Consider the following 14,830-nt stretch of genomic DNA (forward strand, 5'->3'; position numbering starts at 1 on the left):
GGGTTGCGTGCAAGATACTTTCAAAGTCCACGTCTCCAGCACCTTCCTTGGGTCTTTCCTTTCATCCAGAACATCCAAGTTCCAACTTCCAAGTATCGAGAACATGCCGAGCCGCTAGCAGTGGCATCGTTTGATTAATTTCTGCTGTAGCTCTTCATGGTCAGTTAATGCCTGCGGCTGCCGTCTCTAAAAATCAAGAGGATGCACATATATGTTAGGTAACAAGCGTTGCTAGTGATTTTAGTCACACCTCGTTAGGGAGAGGTGGCTATGACCGCATATAAGAGAGAGTAGCCACCCTCTCATCAGTCCGGCCTTTTGAAATGAGAATGGCTCTTTGCTTGTATGGCTGTGCCGGATGCGCATGAACGTCTGAACATAACACGAGTGTGTGGAGCTGGGCCTGTGACGTTGACACTGCCATGCCTGCCGGGGGGCTTCGTAGGGGAATGGGATTTTAGGTACCAAATGTTGCCAGTGATTTTAATCCCACCTCGCTAGTGAGAGGGGGCTACGACCAGCATATAAGGGAGAGTAGCCACTCTCTCATCAGTCCGATCTTTTGGGATGAGAATGGCTCTTTGCTTATATGGTTGTGCCGGATGGCATGAACGTCTGAACATAACACGAGTGTGTGGAGCTGGGCCTAAGACACTGACATGTTAAGGATTGACACTTGCCTCCATCGTGTTTAAATATTTAAACACCAGTTTTTAGTGTCGTGCATTCTGTGATTTGGGGCATTAGTTCTCGTATGGAATGAGAAATATGGCGCTTGATATAATTGTCACAGGATGGATAATGGATCATGAAGGTCTGGAAGGCTGAAACGTGACTACGCTCAGGACCGACTGAGAGGAAGCACAAGCGCGATCAGGAACAGAGCAAGTTTAGTTTGTGTAGGCCATTCCGAACTCTATGTTGACTCGGTCTCCCAAGTCCCAATGTCTACTGTTGACTTGAGTCTTCGCATTTCCTTTTTGCCGTGACCTATCAAGCCTCGGTGGAAGCTGATTATCTTATCACGCACGAACAGAGTATTCCAAGATTCGAAGTTGGAAAATCACAAGCTTTGGCAGTTTCAAACAAAGGTTCATGGTGCTTTCAGCTTTCAAACAGTGGACGTGTAGGCCTTTAGCTGCGGTAGAGGGAACTCAAGCCAACCAAATGGGGAAATGGCAACGGGAAGCTTTTCTAGTGCCTTTTTAAGTTCAGAGAGCTCGATCAGACATTAATGAAGTTTGTTCTGTTGTGTTTGTATCCTTGTAATGAATAGACGTGACAGCATTTTGTTCTTCCCGTACTTCTCTAACTTCGCAATGAGTCCGTTTCGAAAGAAAAAAAAACTTCGCAATGAGCGATGGAGCGGGTACGACCGAACTGGCCTGACGCAGACCGGGGCGCTGAACTATCAAATGTTTAACCGAAGTCAATCATGCGCTCCCCATGATTAAGCGGGTATCGAATGGGAATGCGGAAAGTATCAAATATTCCATTTTCCACTTGCACGCAAAATCCTCACGCACCTCCACTAACAACGTACTCGGGGAGAACCCTTTCTCGCGTAAAAGCACCATGTACATCATATCATGGGTTTGGTCAAAAAAAAATCATGGGTTGGTATTCCTTCCCATACTGTTGTGTATTTGCACATTGACAGCAGACAAAAGGCTTTATGGATATTAGATTGTCTTGATTTGACGTTTCATAAAGAAATCTCACAAAACCACTATTTTTCGGGCTAGAGTTCCATTTTGGCACAATTATTAGGGCTTCCAACACAAAACTACTACTCTAGCTAGGAATATCGTTTTTTCATTTTACCGAAAAACCTATCCGATTAAGCAATTTGTCAGGAAAACTAATAATATGGGCCGACATGTAAGGTCTTTGACATTTTCAACGAAAACACTTGACCTTTTTCTTTTTTGTGTAGGACCCCCTCGCCTGCTTCCGGCCTTCCCTCACTTTGTCCGATTAAGCAGCATCAGCTTGCAGAGCCGGCGGCGGTGCACAGGCCAATGTACAAGTACTGCACCATCATTTTGTGCCAGCAATAGTTCTGAGAGATAAGTTTACTTCAACTTGTCCCAGCACAGTCCCCTCGTTTCCGTGCCAGCATTATGCATGCTATAATTGTTATTCTCTGAAGTAAGCCTGGTTTGTGGTTTCATGGGAAGATTCGTTTCCATGGTCACGGGTGATATTGATGGGAACTTAAGAAGGTTCTTTTTTTAGAATGGCACTTAATATTTTTTATATTTTCTTGAGAATGGAACTTAAGAAATATATTTTTTAGAGGTGGAACTTAAGAAGTTAAGATTAAGATGCAGGTTTTGTTTTTGTTGGAAGATGCAGGTTTTGTTTTGCAAAGGATCTCAGTGCATCGTTGAGCTGTAGAACTGGTGTAGTTGGGCTGATGAACTACATTCGGAGGGCCCGTTTTGCGAGTTGTAACTGAACAACAAACTGCACAGCCCAACAAGCTTCGTTTTAGGTGGTCACATCCCGACCCAGCTCAGCGCTCCCCACGACCAAGCCAGCCCATTATCCCACATGCCGAGGGCCTCAGCCCTCAGGGCCGTGGTCCTCCCCAAAATAAAACATGCCATTGTCCGAGGTCCAGCTTGCCACGACGCTTTTCACAAATCCTGCGTGCCGGAATCATAGATTTGCTACACACTGGGCTCCAAACCGTCGTCGAGGTAAGAACCCGCTCCTCCAGAGCCACTTAATTTTCTCCTCTTTATCAGAACATGGCAAATCGCCTATCTCTATAAGTTCACAGTGCATGCAATCAGACATACCCACGGTGGAGTAACCGTAAAGACACCAGTAGTAGAAGCCTAATCGGGGGTCTGTAGAGAGAAGCCAGACGCACCAGCTGTATGTATCTGAAAGGTTCAACAATACAAACCGCTACCGCTAGAGCACGGAGGTAAACATCCTGACGCACGTCGAGGTGTTGGAAGCAAGCGACGGACTCTACTGGTGCTGACCTCAAACTGGCCCCTGCAGTGACTTCACGGATGCGATTGTATCTCCTCCTTTCAGAATCCGTCTCATACCAGCGGACTTAATGTATTGATCCCGGGTCCATCCCTCGGACTTCTCTGTACGCGAGTTGCTGGTTGTCCGGCAAAATATCTAACGAATGCTACAATTTTGCAGCCTCCACTTGCTCGAAGTTTTCTCGGCTAGATGACACGTAATTTTTTTCCCCAACGAATAGATGGCACACTCTAGCGTCAGGGCTGTACTGCATTTCAAACGTATTTTTGCCAAGGAGGGTGAGATGCATATACAGGATGCATCGAAGAGTATTTCGACGAAGACCTTATAAACGTGGCACCATTAGCGGTAACGGACGGCAGGATCCAAATCCCATCGAGTAATCTGCTGCTTGCGTCCGTTTAGATCACTCCTCACACAGTAGACCACGTACAGCAAGGCGCGGTGCTGGTTTTGGAGAGTTCCGACTGGAGCACAGAACGAGATCGATATATCCCGGTAAACCGCAGGAACAAATCAAACAAGTACTGCCACTATACGTTCGATTCCTTTGACTATGTGTACATAATATACATGGGGAAATGGGGTCTCTGAAGAAGTGAATCGCGCGGTCGCCTTCGAGTCAGAGTTCGTTACGCTAAGACCGGTTACCGGTCGCTTTCGTTTCGATCCCAACGATGGCACCGATGAGGTTGATGTTCGTTCAATTCGTCCCAGCTAACTGACACGGATCAGTAAGTTTCCTGGATAACTTCGGTGCAGGTGTACACGTACTCGATGGCGTTCTCACAATGGAATGGATCGAACTGGCATTGCTGTCCTCGTCCTTCTCGATCAGTTTGAATAAGACCAGCAGAGGATGGGGGATGCAAAGGTTTATCCATGTTGTGTACGTACGTGCAATGCGTTCGATTCAAAGCTATGGTGCTGTTTTATATTCCTGCAAGTGTAACATCGGGGTAGTTTAATTTTGGCCTGGGATTTTAATGTCAGAGAATCTCGGAGGATTGGTACTGGCCGGTGATGCTGAGATGCAGGGCGAGTTATTTTAGCCCGTCAGGCCGTCACTCGTCGTTACTACCCAAGAACAGAGTTAGACAAACGGGGGTTTATCCTAAAAAGATGCACGGTACAGGTCACTGCATCTTTCGTTGAATCGCCGATCGCGACCCCGTATCATTGTTCGTTAATTTCTTACGCTGTAACTACTAACTACCCGTTGTTTCTTTATCAATCTTTTCCCTGACAATTCGGCGCACGGGTCATGTTCATACGTGCTTAGTGGATATCAGCTTATATAGTTAGGTTATTTAGCTTTCACACCCACAGACAGGGATAGCTTGATGCCGAAAGAGACTTGAGCTCACTTATATATAGTAAGGTTATTACTGAAAAGGCTGCGGCAGTAATCTTTTACCAGGAAGAGAGAAGACAGTGAAAGTTAAAGTTGCTATCATCAATCTGGTAACTAACCAGCAACTATCAAAGAGACTAGTTAATTCGGACGACGAATCGTGCAGAAACTCTCTAGCTAGGCTGCATGCATCACACGCTTCAGGCGAAGGACGTGTGTCGCTAGCGAAGAGGAAACGCTTGAATCGACCGGCCAGCTCAACCCCGGCCAGTATGCGACTACGTATATACACGACATTTTTGCTCCGGAGCAAAAGTCGAAAGCACCGATCAAGGGACGCTCTTGCACACGTACGTACGTCGGGCCGGGTGGGCTTGCACTTGCACGCACATTAATCGCAACCGCACCGTGTAGGGGACGTGTCTCACGTCAGGTTGAATTGCAGATGCAGTGCTCCTCCTCTGGCCGCTGGGCCGACGATGCATTGCCTCATGCTTCCGTTGCCCTGGCCGAGGCTTCCCTAGCTCGTACTCTTTCTTTCTTTCTTTCTTTCTTTCTTTCTTTCTTTCTTTCTTTCGCGGAAGCATGAGCGTTGGTTCGGGCTCGATCGGTTGCTGCCAAAAATGGCACGTATGGCGCTGCAGCCAGCGTGTGTGTAGCTTAGCGGCTAGCGGTGTTCGATCGGAGCACTCCGGACCGTCCGAGGAAGCGGCGGGCGCGTGTGCAGGGGTCAAGGTCAACTTGGCCGTTTGGGTTGGGGGTCGTGTTGACTGACTCGGCTTTAGAGCTATCCTTCCTACGGTAGGGGTGTCTTGGACCGTAACAAAGATGGCAAGCTTTCGACAAGGGTGTTGCGTCTGTTTGTTTTGCAAAAACCACACGGACACGGGCTAGCTAGTACTAGCTCTGCTGCATGAACAGGGTGCGGCCCGTGCAAGGTTTTTGAGCCGATTTTCCGTCGTCAGACCGTCCCCCAGTTCAGCAGTCTTGCACAGTACTACAACTAGCAGTTTGGCAACTGCTGGGAAATACATACATATACACCGTCATGCTGAAATGTGATGTTTAATTCATGTATAGTGAGAAAAATCGCGCGGGCAGCCATGGGTCTATGGATGGATAGATAGACGACGAACGAACGATGATGCACACGTACGCAGGAGGAACAGTCCAACAGAAAGCCCGCTGGAATCCGGCCGACTCCTCTACTTTTCTGCGTACTAGCACAATATAGTGACATAGCTAATCAAGTTAGCTAGCTATATCTTCAACGAAGCCATCACTGCAGTCCATAGACTTTCCGACCGAATCTAGCCCCAGCTAAAACAGACTGCCCGCCTACACTTCGACCCAGTTAAAGGTGGCTTCGTGGGACCTGCATGCATGCTTACCGATGCTATATACGTGTCCACTTTGACTACTGACTCTTGCAGATCGTCGTTTATCTGCTAATTAATGTATATTGTCAACCATGAATCTGAAGTGATCATTTGGATAATCATCCTTCGTCCACGAAGACCGTATTAGTAGTATGAAGTCACATGCTACTGTTTGCGTGTATAATTAGGATCGGTACCATTCTCACTTCGAGCACATGCACATGCACAGTCGTTTAGCGGCTTAAGGTCAAATCTGGCTCACAGGTTCCGTTCCGTTTACTATTTAGCGCGCTGGACTCGGTCATTAACAGCTTCGGGAAATAGTCACAAACGAAAGGGTCGGACAAGTGTATGAATATGTATAAGTATGTACTGAGTATAATATAATCAACTGCTGTATATAGGGTATCATGCATGCTCGCATGCATTTGCTGTACATATCTTCAAGCGCGGCCGTTCATCAAAGAAGTAGGAATTGTCGACATAGATATTACGTACTCCTACAAAAAAGGAGCCCGGTTAAGTAGAACGGGTCCATATGCATGTAAATCTGTAATGGCGATGTAGGACTGTTCATTTAACGCTACGGATGAGCACGCCAGTACCACTGGACCGTGTCCACTGCATCGATTGATATGCATGACTAGCTGCATGGCAACGAGTTTGGTTCGCCACCTTATGTGCTGTGCTGTGCATCCACCCCCTGAACACGTGTTGCCACCAGGGAAATGCTCATTAGTAACCAACCAATTGAACTGATCATCAAAAGATGAATTTTAAGGACCTTGTGGGTATACGAATAAATGGTATAAAATATCCTCTCTTTTTTTTGTCAAAACACAGGAGAAAGAGAAGAAGAAAACACACGCAATGATTCATGGCAAACTGGTATGGGCAGCCCATAGCTTTTCTCTGTCGTGTTGATTTTCTGGTAAACCGGTATGGTCGATTCTCTTGCCATATATGGATGCATGCGTGCCAATGTCTTTAAAAAAGTCATGTCATAAATCAGGAAATGTACGCAAGTCCTTTTTTATCTTTAAATCCATGCGACATGTCGTGAGAAATGGCCTGCCTTTTCTTCGGATCAGAGTAGTACTACAGAAAAATGAACCATGTCATAAATCAGGAATGTACGTACGTAGGTCCCAAGTTTGTCTTTGAAATTTTCCCAAATACAGTACTATTAAGTACTAGAGCGCGGCCACTTTGAAATAATACGAGAAGTTATAAAGAAAAAAGGCACATGAATTTGAGTGACTTCGCAAAATAAAAATAAAAATAAAATGAATTTGAGTGACACACGAATCAATTGTACATTCAGGTGCCCAGTCCTAGTCTCCTAGGTTCCTTGTGCTTGACAGTACAGCAGCATGAAACTATTCTACGTCGAGGTTATAACGAACTTACGACCGCAAAGACCCAGCGTGGGTCCGATCCACATAATCAAGCTCGGTCAAATGAAATGGCCGGGCAGCGGAGAGGCTGAAATCCTCGTCCTTTATCGTCCGTCCTAAGTTTCTCCCCGGCCGGCCCTATAAATACGCACTCCAGCACCCTTCTTTTGTCCTCAACAAACTCACAACAGAGCACACCTACAAACAAATCACACGCACCATCGACCTCGAGTGTTCGACGACACCCACAACGTGGCGCAAGCGGCGAGAACCGTAAGCAACATGGACTTCGCCGGCGAAATGGACGACTTCGCCCTGGAGATCATCCGGGAGCACCTCCTCGGCGGCGACGGCAGTACTACTACTGCCGTCGTCCCGGCGACTGCTGCTGATAATAACCATGAATTCCCCGATGGTGGCGTCACCTTCCCCGTGCCGCAGCCACCTTCCGCGGCGCCTGAACCGGCGTACCTACAGCCCGCCATGTCGTTCTTCCCGCAGGAGGAGCAGCTGCAAGGCCGTCCTTACGCTTACACGGACCTAACGCAGGAGTACGTGAACTCCTCCCCTGCGGGGGCCGACATGGGCGAGGTGGTCACGTTCCGGGCGCCGGAGCCAGTGATGATACAGTTCGGCGGCGAGCCGTCTCCCGTGGCTACGACCGCGAGGGCGCCGCCGTCTTCGCTGACCATCTCCCTGCCCCGAAGCAGCGGTGGCTCGTTCGGGTGGCCGCCGCGGGCTCAGCAGGCTGCTGCTGCCGCGGCAGGAGCAGCGGCAGCACCGGACTGCCAGGACTTTCGCAAGTACCGCGGCGTGAGGCAGCGCCCGTGGGGCAAGTTCGCGGCGGAGATCCGCGACCCGAAGCGGCGGGGCTCGCGCGTGTGGCTCGGGACTTACGACACCTCCGTGGAAGCCGCCCGGGCCTACGACCGCGCCGCGTTCCGGATGCGCGGCGCCAAGGCGATCCTCAACTTCCCCAACGAGGTCGGCACCCGCGGCGCCGAGCTCTGGGCTCCCCCGCCGCCTCCGGCCCCGACATCGCAAGCTGCAACCGGGACGACGAACAAACGGAAGAGATCGCAGGATCAGGAGGAGTACTGCTACCCCGAAGTGGAGGCGGCAAACAAGGCCGTGAAGACCGAGGCGGCGCCGTCGCCGTCAGCGGACACGCCCTCGTCCGTGTCGCGGGAGATGTCGACGGGGACGGCGTGCTCGACGGTGACGTCGGCGGCCACGTCAGAGGGGGGTTTTCCTCCCCTGACGCCGTCGAGCTCGGGGTGGGAGCAGTACTGGGAGGCGCTGCTCGGTGGCATGCCGCTGCTCTCGCCGCTGTCGCCGCACCCGGCCTTGGGCTTCCCGCAGCTCACCGTTAGTTAATTCAGAATGAGAATCGCCGGTTAGTGTGGTTGATCGAGGTGGTGGGGTTCACCAATCCGTAACCAATAAGCAGGTTAGAGCTTCATAGACCTATGTGTCCGGGACACTTGTTTAGAGCTTCATAGACCTATGCGTGCGTGGTTGCAAGGAAACATGGATATAGATCGATCGATGCTTGTAAAGAATAAGCAACGGATGGGGCAGCTCGTTTGTTTATGTTACTGTAAATTTATTGGAGTTCAATTTGTGCAGTGAGGTTTATTGTGCCTGTGAGTTTGTTGTTTTTCTCTGCCTCATCTTTTGCAGCCATGTGATCGGATCTTAAGCCGGTCTCCGATCTTGTCCTGGGCTCATATATCGGAAGCATCGATCATGACATTCTAATTCGAGTTTTTTACCAGGTTAGTACATCTTTAAAAAACAGTACGGCTAGGATGAAAAATGTGTAGGCCAGATTACGTTTTGAAAAAAAAAACATTTCTCTGTGTGCCTTTTACACTCGCGTGGTAGTATTTCTGTATATACTCCACTCTTTCTGTGTTTTCCATTGTTGGCGTTTGGGACGATCGCAACCAAAACTGACACCTCCTTTTTACTACAGCAAGCGCGGGATTGCATTTCACTAGCATAGGCGGCGAATAATTCCCTGAAGTGTGCAAATGTGCAATGAACACGGACATCCGGAAACAAAGTAAGTACTCTATAAGGAAACACGCCTGGACAGGCATAGACAAAATTGATTTACCGTATATCTCACATTACCTGTGTGTGTAATGTTGACCCCAGCCCAGATTTAATTAGCATTTTGTTTATTCGTTTGATCTTATCCATTTTCACTGCTTCTGGGTACCTTCGACTTCGAGAGTTCTGATTCCGTGATTCGGGTTATATATGATCTCCAAAAACGCACATGCACGTAGAAACTTTCAACACCGTGCATGTTAGCATGGATCCTTTTACCTTTGAACTTTTGATCCACGTTTTTTTTTGTCTCCTCATTTCTCATTGCGTTTGGTTCATGCCCAATGCATATTTTTACCAATTTTTTGCAAGCATTAAACTGGAGTTCAACCTTCTTTTCAAAAGAAAGAAAACTAATGAACAATGAAAACAACGGTGATCCATAGGTCAGTCAACTAATCATTGTATGTACGTGGCGATTTCCCAGAGATCGCGAGCTAAAATAATGAGCGCAGATGATTACCGTTGATCTGGTTCGAAAGCGATTAAAGTAAGCTCGAGTCATATGACTGTGGACTGGTTAAAGCTAGCCGGCCGGCCGGACATGTCAAGCACGGAACAGATAACGTCACGAGTCAATAACTGAATCGACGGGAGACGTAAAATTTGTTAGCTTGTACGTACATGGACGAAGAAGACCATGACCATGTATCAGAGATCGATATTGTTGATTTCTTGAGCTAGCTGGTGCCGGCCTGCAGAATCTTACTGATGCATTAATAAAGTTCATTGCGCTTGATCTGTATTATCAATACATTTTTCACATGAATCAACACAAAAATTAAAAGTTATACGCATCTGTTTTGGCAGAGCCCCATCCTCTATTTTTAAATATAGGCCGTACATTTAACTTTTGCGGCCTCTCATTTTATTTAAGAGGCTACGAAAATAGTACTAGAATGTCAATATTTCGCAAGATACGGTCTCTCGACTTGTCGAAAAGCATGGATTTAGTCCATTAATTTCAAACTAGATAAATGAAAACAAAAAACGTACGAGCTGCACGGATTTGGTACATTTGCTCACCCGAAGCAGTATTAGAGTCGACGTCGCCTGGTTTTGGACCTGATCAGTTTGTCTGGCACACCAATTTGGCACATCTAGCCTACTCTACTCAGCCTATATTCTCTTCCCTCTTTGCTCGTGGCTCCACCGGTCCCTTCTTCTTTTTTACGAATCTCGTCGGAGTGCGGAGAGCTCGCGTAATTCATTTAAGAAGAGCTGAATGGCCCGATTTATAAGAAAAACTAGACTGAAAATCATTAAAAAAAACTCATCCTGCCTACCTCAACTAGGCCCAGAGAGCCCAACACATCAGAAAACACTACTGCCCCGTTGCCCACACAACACAAGAACAACAACGCCCGCGCAACAAAACAGACATCCGGGGCCGCCGCCTCGGCGTCCAACCGCCCAAATGCGCCCTGCGCAAACCACCTTCCCCACCTTCCAGGACCGCCACCCTGACATCCACCGCTCACACAGGAGTTGCAACGCCGCACGAGACGGGCTCTCCATAGCCCTAGCCACGCAAGGCAACCGCTCGCAGACCTCGGCCGCCGCACCGAACCCGGGGCCGCCACCCCGACATCCAAGACAACCGACCCCCCTTGGGATCGCAATGACCGGGCCGTTCATCTTGCTGCACCCAAACAGCACGAAGATCAACACCCTAGCCGTGACAGACCGCAGGCCCACACCATAGGACTGAGGATGCAACGCTTTCCAGTCCCTTCTTAAAGACGTTGTCTCGGTCTCTCGGAATATGGTGCTATGTGTTGATCTCATGTTGTTTTTACTGGTGGATTTTAGTCCCCGTCAATTGGGCTCTGGTAGGTGACACAAAAGATGGGTGTCATGAGACCAAACTAAAAAGGATGGCCTTCGAAATTTTTAATTTTTTGTAATCAGATGTGTTCAGTCTTGACGTGTGGCATCTTCTTAACAAAAATATATGGTTGTTTTGTCTTATTTTTCGAAGAAGAAAAAACAGAAACATCTCCTGGCATTTGTGGTTAGCTACCTAAAAAAAGATTCAACAAAAACTATCAGTTTTTATATCTTCTACTAGTACTTAATAGATGTTTTGAGTCACCATTGTAGTTGAAAGTATGGTATTTCTCACCCAAAAAAGTTGAAAGGATGGTAGGACTTTTTTTTTTCCAGAACAAAAATGATGGCAGATCGATTATAGAATTGCGTGCATTGTTTGTCTGACGATAAGACATCCTACAGAAATGTACAACTCACTTTGTAGGGTTGAAAAACATGACTATATGTATAACACGTACGTTAGAACACGTCAGATTCTACTTTTCTCCCCTTTCTGCAGGGAAGAATGTAACAGAACGTTAACGTGGTGCTTCAGCTTGCAGTTATGCACCGTCGATGCGAGCATCCAGGTCAACACTCAACGCTAGCTCGCGGCAGGTCACTGCACCATCAAGCTATCCTTTATGTCTCGGCAGGAGTACTAAGTAATCTGGAAATCCACAGCTAGCTAGCGAGAGAATTGAATATTCTTGGGCCTCCCGACCATGATATGCTTTTGAAATACAGTATTGTTCCTTCCTGTCTGTTTCGTTTTGCTGGACCATGTGTTGCGTTTCTTCGCTGCTGGTAGAATCTAGAGAGACCGTATGAAATGCAGTAGTACTGTAAGAGTAGTACCTTTGTAGTATTAAGATCGACGGGTCCTTGTTATCAAGATCAATCGATCGATCTGCATTCTGCTCATATATACTCCCTCCGTATCTTTATTATTACTTAATTTTCAGTTGCGTTAGTCCATCGTATGTCCTTCACATCTCCGGAAGACCCGACCCACGGCCCACGTCTCGCACGCACCCAGAAAAAAAACTTCTAAACCGCCGCCGCCGCGATGCGGGCGTGCCGCACTGGGTCTGCCGTCGCCCGCCGCCCCCCTCGGTCCTGCGCCCTCGCTGTCGCCGGGCACACCTCCGGCAACGCCAACTCCCTGGCAGCCTGCAGCCTGCAGCCCTCCCCCTCCGCCTTGCTGCACGCGGGGCCGCCAAGACGGTGCCGCCGTAGACCGTTCCGCTCCCATCGCCACCCAGCTTCACCGTTATCTTTTTCCAGCGAATCCATCTTCCCCCCAAGCCTCTAGGCCTGCAGCACCGATCACTCCGAACGACACAAAAACATTAAGAAAACAAAGGGAAAGGAAGTGGTCAGGGAGGAGCAACAGGAAGGAGCAGCAGGTATTCCCCTCCCCATCCCAATCCCCTCTCCACTAGCCATCGCCATCTCCGTTGCTCTGGCGCCGCCCCACCTCCTACTCTAGAGCCCACAGCCCCCCAGATCCGGCGCCGCTCCATCCCATTTGCTCCACCCAACAACTAAGGTACTGGATCATCTGTCGAAATGTTTATTCATATTCCTTTTGGTTCCATAGAAATGATACGATAAAATTTTGGAAGCTGGTAAAACACAACAAGCAAACAGTGCAAATCTACTTTTGAACATTGACAGAGTGCAGGTTGTCAGATAAAATAGCACAGATATCTAACTATTGTCTCTTGTTATTACTTATTATTAGCCGTGTGAGCTAATTTCTTAATTTGTCAACATTATGTGATCTGATTATTATTTTCTGAATCAAATCCAACAAGACTAAACTGTGAATTTTACCATGGATCTTACTTTCAGGATGTCATTTTATTATTGGGGAGGTGTGTTGCTGTCTGACACCTAATTCTGGATTATTTGCAGGTAAATGGTTGTTCCTGCCATTTGGTTAATTTTTGTGCCACAAGCTGATGATTTCAGCGGCACTTGAACAAGCAACTCATTGAGGTATTAATGGATCGGGCAGTTGATCAAATAAAATAACAGTGGTATTAATTTTCGATTCTTTTCTCAACATCATGAAACTATCAATATATGCTTTGATATTTCTTTTATAGCCTCCAATGTAGATTTGGTCCGCCCTGTTGTTTTTGCACCCTATATTTGAAATGTATTTTCGCACCCTGGAATAGAAAAAAAAATGATCATGTATATGCATCATGCCAGAACATGTCTATTGCAGAATTTGGTCTACAAACATGATATCTTATGGTTGATTTCTTGAGAGTTTAGGCGAGCAAAATGGCAGTTTACACTTTGCCTTTAATTTCTCATGGCAATAAAGGTGACATTTGTCTTGGTCAGCCTCAAATAGGTGATATTTACAATTCCAAGAAGAGAATCCATACCCATGTTAAATCATTCATGTTGTTGATGTCTAAGTTGTTTTTTCTTAATTTAAAATTATTGCAGTGTTGTTGCATCGTAGCCTGAGACGAGGATCCCATTTTAAACTGGTAACGAGCTCATCATTTTTCATATAAAGTTGATATACACTGAGGATTTGTACTGTTATTTTTCAGGTTGGTGATGTCGGCTATTCACTTTCCCTCTTTTTTGTTTATTCTTTTGAAAATCAATTGTGCTTGTCTCTTACAGTGTTTTATCCTTATTTGCTTATGCAAAATGGACCTTATACATCTGCACTGGTTGCTTCGATCGTTAGGGTGATCTCTAATATATGCTCATTCTGCTGGGCCAATCATAATTTTCTTTTTACAACCTCATTTGCAGTGCCTTCTACATGGCTCAAAAGTATCCAAAGCTACCTGCTCTTTCTGAAGGATTTATTGTTTTTTTCCTAACCTGGTACAGCTACTTGATCTGTTGGATTAATAGACAACAACGTTTAACATGTAACCATATCATTAGTGAATTGGTGTATCGATCCATGTTACTAGATTCCTTGCTATTAATTTGTTGCCAATACTAATGGTCTAATACCATGACGTACGAGCTTCTGGTTCAGTTTGTGAACATTCTATTATTGTTGTAGTTGGATATCATCCTCGATGAGGCAGGATGATGATTCTGCCAATAATGGTGTGGAGAACTCAATGTATTGGAAATAAAAATCTAATTTCTTCCATTGTTGACCACAGGAAAACACATGGTTATAACAAGTACACACGGAAGTCTTCCACTAACAATTGATTTGGATCCTTGATATATATGTAAAGAGGTATTTTTCCATTCATTGTTTGAAATTAGAGTTGGAGTTGCAGCATGCGAAAACACGGAGATATTGGGACTGCACATTGTGAACTGCTCAAGTCTCCTTGTATATACTGTGCTATAGACCAAGAACATCCAGCCGGTTTTTTCCCCTTGAAAATATGCCTCTTTTATTGTTATTTATAAAGCAGCTATTGTTTTATCGCTGAAAAGGTTTATGAGCAAAATAGGGAAGGATCTTGATTTAGTTTCAATTGGTTCATAACGTTCTCTGAATCTTTTAATGCTCCGTTTTCTTTTGGTACGACAGGTTAAAGCAAACGAAATACTTTGGCGGGATCTTGGGCTTTTTCCTAGAATTGCATGAGCTACTTTTATAAAAAAAGGGTGACGGGCGTGCAAAAAGGGGAGATAGTTTGCTATTATAATGTGCCTTTGATAGTTAATTACCGGTTAGGAACAATTGTTCCTAATGGTTAGTTTATTCATGAACACACTTTTAAAGATCATGTATGTGGTCCTCTTTT

General features: G+C 46.4%; 1 protein-coding gene across 1 annotated transcript; it reads left to right on the forward strand.

Annotated features, from left to right (window-relative positions):
• Nucleotides 1–7,331: 7,331 nt before the first annotated feature.
• Nucleotides 7,332–8,770, forward strand: LOC100844648 (AP2/ERF and B3 domain-containing protein Os01g0693400). Its single transcript, XM_003581442.4, has one exon. The coding sequence runs from the start codon at nt 7,425–7,427 to the stop codon at nt 8,517–8,519; it is 1,095 nt and encodes a 364-aa protein (XP_003581490.1). The 5' UTR covers nt 7,332–7,424; the 3' UTR covers nt 8,520–8,770.
• Nucleotides 8,771–14,830: the final 6,060 nt, after the last annotated feature.

The sequence above is a fragment of the Brachypodium distachyon genome, chromosome 5 (assembly GCF_000005505.3).
Source record: "Brachypodium distachyon strain Bd21 chromosome 5, Brachypodium_distachyon_v3.0, whole genome shotgun sequence".
Taxonomy (NCBI): Eukaryota; Viridiplantae; Streptophyta; class Magnoliopsida; order Poales; family Poaceae; genus Brachypodium; species Brachypodium distachyon.

Bases quoted from the DNA above. Each gene is read 5' to 3' on its own strand.
- LOC100844648 (XM_003581442.4), top strand. From the start codon at position 7,425: ATGGACTTCGCCGGCGAAATGGACGACTTCGCCCTGGAGATCATCCGG.